We start from the raw sequence: 12672 nt of genomic DNA, 5'->3' as shown, positions 1-12672 counted from the left end.
CATTTAAAAATGCATGACAATTAAATTTGTAAACGTTTGATGGTTAGTTGAGGAAAATCTCAGCAGCACTAGTTCCGAGGTAAACAGAGGGTCTCACAGTACCACAGCAACACTTTAGTATTGGCATTTTTTCTTTTAGGAGACAGCAAGGATATTAAATGAAGTGCTTCTTACTTAAAGCAGGCAGAGGAAAAGCTTCTTCTAAATATAATAGAGTGCGAAGTATGGAGACAGTCTGGGTCAGAGAACTTAAGAGAGGGTGACCCAAATAATAAAATACAAAATTTAGAAACATTCTCTTTCTTGGAAATTACACAAGGTACTATTCTTCTGAAGAGACTCAGAGGAACATGATGCTTCTCCTATAGGATATTTCTATGCTCTTGAAAATAAAATTTTAGTTGGGGCTACTTAACTAAAGTGTCAAAGATAACAAATACTTATAATACTAATATCATGCATGTTATTTGCATTTAGTAGCAAGCATTAACACTAGATATGAGAAATGATTTTGTCATGTGAGTAGCCAGATTTTAGAATTTCTTCATTGATGCAAAGCTTTGTAAAGCAGCTATAACGGTTGAATAAAAATTATTTTAAAGTCTCTAAGAAGCAAGAATACTTTGTTAAATGCCTAAACTTACAGAACCAGGTCGTGGATAAGGAACTTTTCCTTCATAGAGTGACCAATGGTATTCGGGTCCTTCTTTATGTGCATATGGCCCATTAAAGGCTGCTCGGATGCTAGACATATGATAGACACATATAGCATGCCCTCTAAATATGTTACTGAAAAAAAGAAAAGAAAAGTAATTATAGCTCTGGAACTGGAATGGATACCTGTTAAACCCTCAAATTTATATAGATAATCACAAAGTTCTTGGATAAAAACTTGCACTCACTTAAGCATGAGGTATTCTAGAACTCACTACTTACCACAGTAATATTTCAATGTTGGAATATCAAACCCTATAATTTATTTTCTATTTACTATAAAAATATAAAGTTGCTGGAATCATAAAAGTAGTTTGCCACCTTATCATTGTGAAATTGATTATTTGTGTTTCATACACCCATATTGAAAGAGTTATCTGAGATTTCATACCCTTGTATGTTTCATCTACAAAAAAGCATTTTCCTAACCACCACATTGTTAATATCACAAGAAATTCTACCAACATTTATTAGATTTATCAATGTATATTATCTGAAGAATAAGTAAAGTCCCAAGTAAATGTGCAGCATTATTTTAATCATTAGGTTGGGAGGCCTAATATATTAATTAAATTTCTTCAAGATCATTAGAATTGTGCAGTGGAGGAACTAAACTGAACTGAAATGATTTGGGGAAAATGTCTTATACTATATAAAACTCAGATTATTTTTTCATCTCCAAACTAGTAACAATTAATTTTATTTAGTTTTAAAGGCAGGAGTTGGACTGTTGAAAATATATTGGTTGCATTTGTAATTAGATTTGTAGACATGAATGGTAAAATATTTAATTATAAAGATCCAGTCATGGGGATGGATGGTGGCACACCTGGTTGAGTGCACGTTACAATGTGCAAGGACCGGGTTAAAGCCCTTGGTTCCCACCTGAAGGGGGAAAGCTTTGCAAGTGAGTGGTGAAGCAGTGCTGCAGGTTATCTCCATGTCTCTGTCCATGTCTACCTCTTCCTTCCCTCTTGATTTCTGGTTATCTCTATCTAATAAATAAAGATAGTAGTAACACTTAAAAATTAACAAAAAAAATCCAGTCATATTTCTGAATTTGGCATGTTCTTGGTGAATTCTAACATTTCTCCAAAGTTTTTAATTCAAGAACCAAATAATGTCTATGAAACTTCTATGCCAAATGCAAAGGTCTTAATAGCTGTAATATTTCTTATACTCCAAGACACCTGTAGAACAGCAGTTATGTTACTGTCTTAGGACATCAGTTCACACACTTTATTACACACCTTGAAGCAATTGGAAATGCCTGTGATAGTGAGAAAAACAGAGATTTCTCCTAACTAAAGCAGCAGTAAACCTTTGATCACCATGCTAAAAATATCAACCTTTATGTCAGATGACAGATGAGAAACCTTTTTTTTCAGATATAAATTGAATATTAAAAGAAAATAATGTCCTTGAAGTCTTAGATAGATCCATTATATTATCATTTAGACAAATGGCAGTTAAACTGATCATACTAACCCATAAGGAACCTATACTGATTATCCCACAGATGTTTTTATCATATCATGACACAGAGTTATTAAGTAACAAATGAATTCTTCACTGTCAAAGGAAAAAAAAAACAAAAAAGTTAATTTTCCATGCGTTGTAATAAGTAACTATCTACACTTAGTACTTTTGCTTGCATTGAATGATAATTGATAGCAATATATGTTTTTCTTTTTTCTCTGTTCAAGAAAAGCTCTCCTGGGTCAGAGAGCTAGCTCACTATGTAGGGTGTCTACAGCACCATTTGCACCACCCAAGGTTTAGCCCAGGATTTCAAAGGAAATGTCATGGCACCAAGGTGAGCTTTGTGTTATGTTGCAGTGGTATTTACTCCTTTCTCTAATGTAGATTTAAAAAAAAGTTGCCAAGAGCTGTGAAATACAACTGAAGGAAGCTCCAATCTCTCCCTCTCCCTAGAAAAATTATAAATAAAGAAAAAACCTATTCACTATTAACATATAGGAAATACAGTTTGACTCATTATGGTTACAACTGACTATAAAAGAGAAAAACCTATCAGAAGCATAAACCTGATCAATTTGTTTAAATTGAAAACTTGGTGGGCAAATTATAAATGTGTCTTCACTATTAATCTGCATTGGGACAGAAAATTCGGAGAAAAGGACTGAGCAAAGTACTTTGCAATTAAGGAATAAGGAGTATTTCCTAAAGAGGGCAAATTATACTTGGAAAGTTGATATAAATCAGTGTTGGAAGAAAAAATTATTTCAAGTTAAAAATGATTAAATAAAATCATAGTTATGTTAATTAGCTCACAGTGGCTTTATGTCAAGGTATTATCTTTGTCAAAAGCACAGCATAACAGAGCTTGTAGGAAAAATTTCCTTCCAGAGGTGAATGGGTGACAGTTAACAGAAAGCCTTGAAAGTCTGACTTGGATAATTCTACAATATAAAAAGAATGATACTGAGCTCTGTAGTTTGGAATGAACTATATGAGAAAAAATTTTGTTTTGGATGATAAGAGGAAGAGATTAAGGACAGAGGAAGAACCTGACAAACTTCAAATGAAAACAAATGGAGGGAGGGGAGCGGGTGGTGACACACCAGATTGAGCACACATATTAAGATGTATAATGACCTTGGGGCCAGGTGGTAGTGCACCTTGTTAAGCACACACAATACAGTGCAAAAGGACTGGGGCTCAAGCCTCTGGTTCCTACCTGCAGGGGAAAAGTTTCATGAGTTGTACTGCAGATGTCTGCCTTAACCCCTCCCTCAATTTCTCTGTGTCTATCCAATAATATATATAAAATAAAAAAATGTTTAAGGACTCAGTTTGAGCTCACTCTCTCCTCACCTGCAGGGGAAAAACTTCATGAGTGTTGAAGCAGTGCTGCATGCCTCTCTTTCTCCTTTAAAATTTTTTTTATATTTATTTATTTATTTTCCTTTGTGTTGCCCTTGTTTTTTTATTGTTGTTGTAGTTATTGATGTCGTCATTGTTAGGACAGAGAGAAATGGAGAAAGGAGGGGAAGACAAAGAGGGGGAGGAAAAGATAGACACCTGCAGACCTGCTTCACCGCTTGTGAAGCGACTCCTCTGCAGGTGGGGAGCCGGGGTTAGAACCAGATCCTTACACTGGTCCTTGCGCTTTGCGCCATGTGCGCTTAATCTGTTGCACTACTGCCCGACTCCCTTCTTTCTCCTTTTTAAATTCCTTCATCCCCTTTCAATTTCTGTATCCTATAAATTAAAAAAATAGAAAGAGAGATAAAACAAGGGTCTGGAGTGGATAGTGACTCTAAAATAAAAATATAATTTCAGAGGGAGTCGGGCGGTAGCGCAGCGGGTTAAGCGCACGTGGCGCAAAGCGCAAGGACCGGCTCAAGGATCCCAGTTCGAGCCCCCGGATCCCCACCTGCAGGGGAGTCGCTTCACAGGCGGGGAATCAGGTCTGCAGGTGTCTGTCTCTCTCTCCCCCTCTCTGACTTCCCCTCCTCTCTCCATTTCTCTCTGTCCTATCCAACAACAACGACAATAACTACAACAATAAAACAACAAGGGCAACAAAAGGGAATAAATAAATAAATAAATAAAAATCTTAAAAAAATATATATATAATTTCAAACATTGAAAATGAAGAGAAATTAAATATTTATTAAATGTGTAGGAAAATGAGAATGAGAAATAATGGTATTTCCAAACAACATACACAGTGAAAGAGTGATACATCTAATGTTTCTATCGAACATAAAAGTTTCTCACCTAGTAGTATTAAAGAGTCCAAATATCACTGGGTTCTTGTTGTCTCTGGTATGTAACAAAAAAATATCCTCTAAAAACAAAAAAACGAAAAATGTCATTGCATTATTATTTTTAGCTATTTTTGCAGATAAAGAGACTATACTGACATAAAATGGCTTAGAATCCATTATATCTAAAGATACTAATTTCCATGCATAACATTCCCCAGATTCCCATTTAGCAATACAACCCCCACTATTTCATTCATCATTTTTCATGGACCCGTAACATTCTGGGGAATGTTATGCATGTAAAAAAAAAAAAAAAAAAGAAGTAGAAACGCAAAGCAGAAATTGACTGAGTTTGGAGTATGGCACCAAAGTAAGAAAGCAGAAGTATACTAGAGTTTGCAGTGAGTACCTCCCTAATACTTCCTCTCCACTTTTCCAAGCTTTGGGTCCATGATTGCTCAACAATTTGTTTGGCTTTGTATGTTAACTCTCTTTTCAGTCACCAGGTTCCAGGTGTCATCAGGATGCCGGCCAGACTTCCCTGGATTGAAGACACCACCAATGTGTCCTGGAGCTCAGCTTCCCCAGAGACCCATCCTACTAGGGAAAGAGAGAGGCAGACTGGGAGTATGGACCGACCAGTCAACGCCCATGTTCAGCGAGGAAGCAATTACAGAAGCCAGACCTTCTACCTTCTGCAACCCTCAATGACCCTGGGTCCATGCTCCCAGAGAGATAGAGAATGGGAAAGCTATCAGGGGAGGGGGTGGGTTATGGAGATTGGGTGGCGGGAATTCTGTGGAGTTGTACCCCTCCTACCCTATGGTTTTGTTAATTAATCCTTTCTTTAATTAAAAAAAAAAATAAATAAAATAAAATAAAATTCTTGTTGAACAAATGAATAAACAAGCAAACAGAGGGAAATAAAATAAACTACAGAAGGTAAATCAGATGGTAGAAAGCAAAAGTGAAAAAAATATGCAATTTTATTCTTGACACTGTAAAAGTGTTTATTTTAGGGATAAAGTAAAATAGATAAGGAAATATAATATGGCACTGATGAAATTAAGGGAGGTTTTGTTGTTGTTGTTATGAAGATAGTTCTAGTAGCCTGGGAGGTATTGCTTTGGATAAAGCACTGGACCCTCAAACACAAGATCCTGAGTTCAATTCCTGGCATTGCATATGCTAGAGTAATGGTCTAGTTCTCTCTCTTTTTCCTCCTTTTCCTCTCTCTCACTAATAAATAAATTTCTTATAAAAGAGAGTGAGAAAGAACCATAAATCATGAGGGACCCATACAAGGCTCCTTTATTTAAAAAAATTTTTTTTCTAATTTTTTTTTAAATCTTTATTAATTGGGTAGAGAAAGCCAGAAACTGAAGGGTAAGAGGAGACAGAGAGGGAGAGAGACACTTGCAGACCCACTTCACCACTTAACAAAGCTTTCCCCCCACAGGTGGGGACTAGGAGCTTGAACTTGGGTCCTTGTGGTTCGTACCATGTGTACCCAGCCAGGTGCACCACCAATAAAAAAAAAAAAAAAGATACTAATTTCCAATGTGAAATAGCACAGCCATGACCAAGTTATAACAGAACTAAACACTTGAGGAGCTGGGTGGTGGTGCACCTGGTTGAGCACACATGTTAGGACTCAGCTTCAAGCCCCTTGATCCCCACCTGCAGTGGGAAAGCTTTGACAGTGGTGAAGCAGTGTTGTAGGTGCCTCTCTGTCTCTCTCCCTCTCTTTTTAAAATTAACTTATGTGTTTATTTTTATATTTCAGAATTACATGTTGACAGGGGTTTGAATCCACACTGTTCCCATCACCAGAGTTCTGAATCTTCAGTCTCCCCACTGAAATCCCCACAGTTCCCCTAAGGTTGTAGACATGGGCCAACCATCATCTCTCCAGTCCCCCTTCCCTCTCAATTTCTGGCTTTTTCTATCCAATAAAGAAATAAAGATAAAAAAATAAACTTGACTGTTCAGTGTATGCTCCAAGGAAGGACTCAGAAGCACTGACTCTAAGTGCTTCTAAATGGACCTTTTGTTCCTGTATCTCTTTTGCTCCTACCATATGGGCCAGGTCAAAAGCAAAAGAACAGAAGCTGTTGTAAGTCAGAAAGTAGCCAAATATTGCAAAAAGGAAGTTTTGCATGTGTAATGGAAAGGCATGCACATTAAACACACATTTTAATTTTCCAAATAATATTTACCTAATTCATCAAAATATGTATCAATTCCATTCATTCCTGGTACTGAGCAAACCAGTCTTGCTTTCAGAAAAGTGCTCCACTTATTCACTAGTACTCTCTGTCCACCTACATCATTCTGTGCAAGACAAAAGATAGGGTAAATGCATACCTGATGAACATTTACCAAAGACACATTCTGCAATTAAATGTGCAGGTGACAAGAGCTGTAGATGATTTTTTTCTTTTATAATGAAAAACTTGACATAATTCTTACATGATATACTATAGAAACAATTTCTTATGAAATCTTTTTTAGATATGTGCCTCCTGCCTTGTCAATGCACTTTCATCATTATGATTCATTAAATATACTTTCAAGTATTAAATAACCTCAATAGGATAGCATTTATTAAAGTAATGCCTTTTAGGATACAGTCTCTATTATTGTTAATTTATAAATAATGTTTTTCTAGGAAATTTTACAAATTGTTTTCTTTTTATTCTTTTAGAAAAAAGATGCTGAAATCGACACACAAAATACATATAATATGAATCTGCACACATACACATATGTGCTAATGCACACAATTTGTATACACATGTAGGCGTGGTCATATATACATCTTTTAAAATATATTCTTAAATATCAAATTAACTTTACATTTGCAATATTATTAACAATCATCTCAATGTATAGTACTATACTACATTACTATATTACATTACACTACACTGCACTATAGTATACCATAGCTGGTTTTAAATGTTCCTAGAGAAACTATCTGAATTATGATTCATTAAATATACTTTTAAGTATTAAATAACCCCAACAGAATAGCATTTTCTTACAGAATAGACCAACAAAACAGTTAAATGATATGAAGCAAATTACTCAGAGTATGAACTAAGAAATAAAACATTTACAAGAAAAAAATATTTTGGCCGTATTAATTATTTTAAGATCTTATATCCCTATGCCATATATATATATATATATATATATATATATATATATATATATATATATATATATATATCCTAGCTAAAAACTATTTTTTCTCGGTATGGTTTTAAAATACAAAACACAGCACTCTTTTAAGGTGGAAATTTCACAAATATATATTAGATTGTAAATGCAAATTTTGGGCATCCTTTAGCATACTTAAAGTATTTTTAAAGAAGTGATAGACTACAGGGCTAGGCTGTGTCACACTTGGTTAAGTTCACACGTTACAGTGCACATGGACTCAGGTTCAAGCTTCTGGTCCCCACCTGCAGCTTCATAAGTGGTGAAGTAGGGCTGCAGATGTCTTTCTCTTGCCCTCTTAATCCCCCCTCCCCTCTAAATTTCTCTCTGTATCTACTGAATAAATAAATAAAATTTTTAAAAAGAAGAGACATACTAAAAATTAACAAACTTCTGTTCATAAATTGTAAAATAAATAAGTTTAGTGAGAGGTAAATGTAATCCTTACCATACAAAGTCTCCCAACTCTGGTGTAAATTGCATGGGCATTATTTTCTGCCTCCAGGGCCTTCTCAGTAAAAAAGAAATATAGCTTGTTGTCATCTCGGTCTTCATTGTCAGGAATCATATATGAAACAACAAATTTTGGTTCTATGGGGGGAAAATAAAAGAAAGGAGCAAAGTTACTACACTAAGGTAAATTATTCTACTAAATCATATATCATATGAATGTCTATGTTTCATCATTTTATGAGAAAATATTTTCTTGAAATTTTATAGTATACAGTGATGATTATTCAATATGTCCACTTTCTTTGTAAATCAACAATACTTAAAAATTAGTTAGAGGGGGCTGGAGAGATAGCTCAACCTGTTAAAGCACCTGCTTGTGTGCCTGAAAGCCCAAAAGTCACAGGTCCAATCCTTTAAGCCAGAATTGAGCTGCGCTCTGTCTGCCTACCCCACTTTCTCTCTCTTTCAGTCTACCTCTCTCATATTAAGTATCTATATATATTTTTAAAAGACTCACTAGGAAAAACTAATTCAACAACAAAAGATCTAGGGAGACAAAACTAGCTTTGTGTAATACATACAACAGACTTGAAAGTAATTCAGGAGAAGAATGATAAGTCCAGCAAGGTGGCTAAGTGGGTCGAACATATTCCTTGCTAGTATGAGACCCTCATATAAGGAACCAGTGCTTTGGTCTCTCTCTTACTCTCTAATCAGCAAAAAACAGGTAGAAGACACCATATGTTTTTTTTCCATAATAGTAAAACTCATTACATATGTATATATTTAAGCATGGAACAGTCTACTTTGATACATAAATTATCTACCAATTACTTCATGGAAGACCATTTTACCTTTAAGGCAGGACATTAATCTGTTTAAAGTTTTTTGTTTATAGTTGAAGGGATATGATTGAATGACCTCTGACTTGTGTCGTTTGTCATATATTTGAACGACAATCCTGCTGCCAATATCACTATGGACCTTAACTATTAATAATTAATCTAAAGATACTCGTTGTACAATGTTCTTTTAGTAACTAGATACAACAGTATAACAAAACAGGAACATTATTCCTTATATAAGTTCGTGTAAATGCACGACTTGTGATTTTTTTTCCTAGAGTTTTATGTCTTTGATGTAATGTGGTTCTATTGAAATAAGAAAAGCAAAACAACTAGTAGACCCAAAATTATAACAGCTACTAAAAGACATTATAACTTATACTATAAAAAGGAGTTTTCCCATTTTTATACTTTATTTACTTCATTTAAACTATGATTTTGTTTAAAAATTAAGCCAATTTGGGAGTTGGGCGGTAGCACAGCGGGTTAAGTGCAAGGACTGGCATAAGGATCCCGGTTCTAGCCCCCTGGCTTCACACCTGCAGGGGAGTCGCTTCACAGGAGGTGAAGCATGTCTACAGGTGTCTTTCTCTCCCCCTCTCTATCTTCCCCTCCTCTCTCCATTTCTCTCTGTCCTATTCAACAGCGACATCAATAACAACAATAACTACAACAGCAATAAAAAACAAGGGTAACAAAAGGGAAAATAAATAAATATAAAAAAAACACAACTTTTCCATGAGTTCTAGGCTTGTTTTACTCCATACTTAAATAAGTTTTCTTCTCACCCCTACCTTTCAAAAGACGCTCATCGTCATGCTCTGTGCGAATATGAGGCAGGCGTCCCATGCTTCGGAAGATCGCAGCATCTCGGCCCCAGTAGTCGCTATAGAGGCCAGTAAACAATTCACTACCTACATGTAAACATTTAATATTAATTTAAAATTTGCTTCTGGATGTGAAGATAATTTATCAACTAAGATCACCCTAAATATATATCTGTTTACTGTATATCTACGTGACTTTATAAAAATGCTATTGCTGTGGGCATGGTTATTAGTCAGCTCTGGATTTCAATCCAGAGTCAAGTATATAGTGGTGGTATGAAGTTAGGCCAAGTTGTTCAGCATCTCTGTGTTTCTGTTTATTCATTAATAGAAATAGCACTAATTTGAACTATTATATCACCAGGGTATTGTTATCATGTTATTAGTTCATTATTGTAATTCTATTATATATATCCTGTGAGTCAACTTCTTCAAACCCATCATGTACCAGGAAAATGCTTCCATTTGCATGATCTTAGAAAGAGAGGCACATAATCTAACAAAGCCATATATAATCAATTAAGTTGTATTTTGAAATTTTGGCTTAGAAAGGAAGATATAAAAATACTTTACCAGGCAGTCAGTGGAAAGAACTTAGTTGTAACATGTAGTGAAGGTGACAGACTTAAATAACAGTGAGAAATGCACAAATTATGCAATTTCAAGAAATGGTTGGCAAAATAGCTCACTTGGATAGTGTGCTTCTTTATCTTATGCTCAGTTCAAGTTTGAATGCATTAAAAGGTCTTGGGAATCACCAGTTTTACGGCAAAAATTCACAAATTGACCCATAAAAGTGTTAATGACTACTAAAACATTAAAGTCAGATTTATGACAAACTTTTGTTTTGAGTTTTTATACTTGATTATATTTGCAACATAAATATAAATACCATTTGTAAGATTATTCTAAACCTATTGTTTTTCTAATACAAACTTAGCTGAATATTTAATACATAATAAATACAAAGAATAGATATTTTAACATCAAGATTATACATATTAATATTTTATTTAACTTAATTTCCTTAAAAATTCTAGAGCTATGATATCTGAAAATATTATCACAGAAAAAATAATTCACAAGTATTTTAATGCACTCAAACTTTATTTCAATCAACGGTTTGCTATGCACTTAATAGACAAGTAAGTACCTCTTAGAGCCACTAGATGGCAACCCTATTATACCAAATATTACAATATCAAGAGCAGGGTACCTGCACAGAGGAAAACATGATATATAGCCAATTTTACCCAATTTCCTTTTCTGTACCCAGATAAAAGAAAACAGTTTGTGAACAAGTCCAATAATATAATGTGAACTCTATGATTTAAACTTCAAAGAAGCTAGACAGATGTTAAAAACTATAAGCAATATAAACTGAACCAAATGTGTTTCTACTAGAAATGACAGAATTTCCTTTTGAAAGGATAAACTCTCCTTTTAGTATGTATCTTATTATCAGTGCAAAGGACAAAATAAATTCATATTTACAGATAAAATAATGTCTAGTGAAATATTTTCCTTAGGAAAAGTAAACATTAATGAAATTAATAAATTAAAATTTAGCACAAAGCTATCTCAGTTTCTGCATGAGCAAAACCTACTCAGCATTATTATAATTGACATTATTTACAGAAAATAGATAATTTTTAACTGAAACCTTTAGAATTGTAATAAGGTTTAGTCAGAAAAAATTCATCAATTTTTATTTTGGTATTTTGCAGATTGGAATAGGACCTAGCCAAATAATTTTTAAAAATTATTGTCTTTATTTGTTTACTGGATAGAGACAGCCAGAAACTGAGAGAGAAGGGGTTGACAGAGAGGGAGAGTGACAGAGAGACACCTGTAGCCCTTCTTCACCACTTGTGAAGCTTTCCCCCTGCAGGTGGGGACCTGGGGACTCGAACCTGGGTCCTTGTGAATTGTAACATGTGTGCTCAACCTGGTGCACCGCCACTCAGCTCCCTAGCCAAATCATTTTAAGATGAACTAAAAAGAAAATTTTATGTAAATTTTAAAATATGACTGAGATTTTTAGTGTTAAGTAGAGAATAATTCAAAGCTTCCTATTTATAGATACAATATCTAATAAATGTTTTAGATATTTAATCTATTTTTATATTCTTAATATAAAGGCAATACATGTTATGTTATGCAATATATTACTTTCCATTGCCAGCCCTAGCTTCTGGTAACAAATTTATTTTAATTTAGATGTTCAAGTGAAGTAAAGCTAAGAAAACCCACATTTATAGACCATATGTAAAGATAAAAACATTGCGGTTAGGTCCAGAAGGTTGTTCAGCATAACAGAATGCAGGACTTGTATGCATGAGGGCCCAGGTTTGATTCCTGGCATTGCCCTCAGAACTGTTCTTCGAACAGCTGTTCTCTGAGTAATCAGTTCTTTGATCTCTTTCTCTCTCTGGCATATAAAATAAATCTTTCTAAAAACGTTAACATAGCTCTGTGTTAGAAATCTAGAAAGACTAAGCCCTGAGCCCAAAATTTGCTATTTGACCAAGAAAAACTGTTAAATACATCAAAGTTTCAGTTGCTTGGAAAGTCAGAAAATTAAATGTATGGCTGGAATTTCCCAAACTTTTATGTTCCTTCTAGTATCTACTTAAGTACAATTCTGTACCTACTTACCCATTTCACTTTCCATATAACTAGCTACTATACAAATGCTCTAAGAAAATAATACCATGTAACCCCTATATTTTTTTCTATTATATTGCTCATCCAACTACATAATTCAATTTATTCTTGTGTGTCTGACATTATGCATTAATAGGATATAGCCTTCTTGAAGTATTTCATGTCTTTTCTACCTTTTCATTTACAAAGTATCTAGACTAGAAA

General features: G+C 34.4%; 1 protein-coding gene across 1 annotated transcript in view; it reads right to left on the bottom strand.

Annotated features, from left to right (window-relative positions):
- SEMA3E (semaphorin 3E) overlaps positions 1-12672 on the bottom strand; it is a 254439-nt gene that overhangs the window by 30549 nt on the left and 211218 nt on the right. Inside the window, exons 6-10 of the mRNA XM_007528465.3 lie at positions 9769-9888; positions 8125-8267; positions 6671-6785; positions 4462-4531; positions 645-789 (exon numbers count right to left, since the gene is read on the bottom strand). Coding sequence (XP_007528527.1) covers positions 645-789; positions 4462-4531; positions 6671-6785; positions 8125-8267; positions 9769-9888 — 593 coding nt within the window. The remainder of the gene's footprint in view (positions 1-644; positions 790-4461; positions 4532-6670; positions 6786-8124; positions 8268-9768; positions 9889-12672) is intronic.

Source organism: Erinaceus europaeus, chromosome 8 (assembly GCF_950295315.1).
Source record: "Erinaceus europaeus chromosome 8, mEriEur2.1, whole genome shotgun sequence".
Taxonomy (NCBI): Eukaryota; Metazoa; Chordata; class Mammalia; order Eulipotyphla; family Erinaceidae; genus Erinaceus; species Erinaceus europaeus.
The sequence above is the reverse complement of the archived record's forward strand: the minus strand, read 5'-3'. Positions and strand labels throughout refer to the sequence as shown.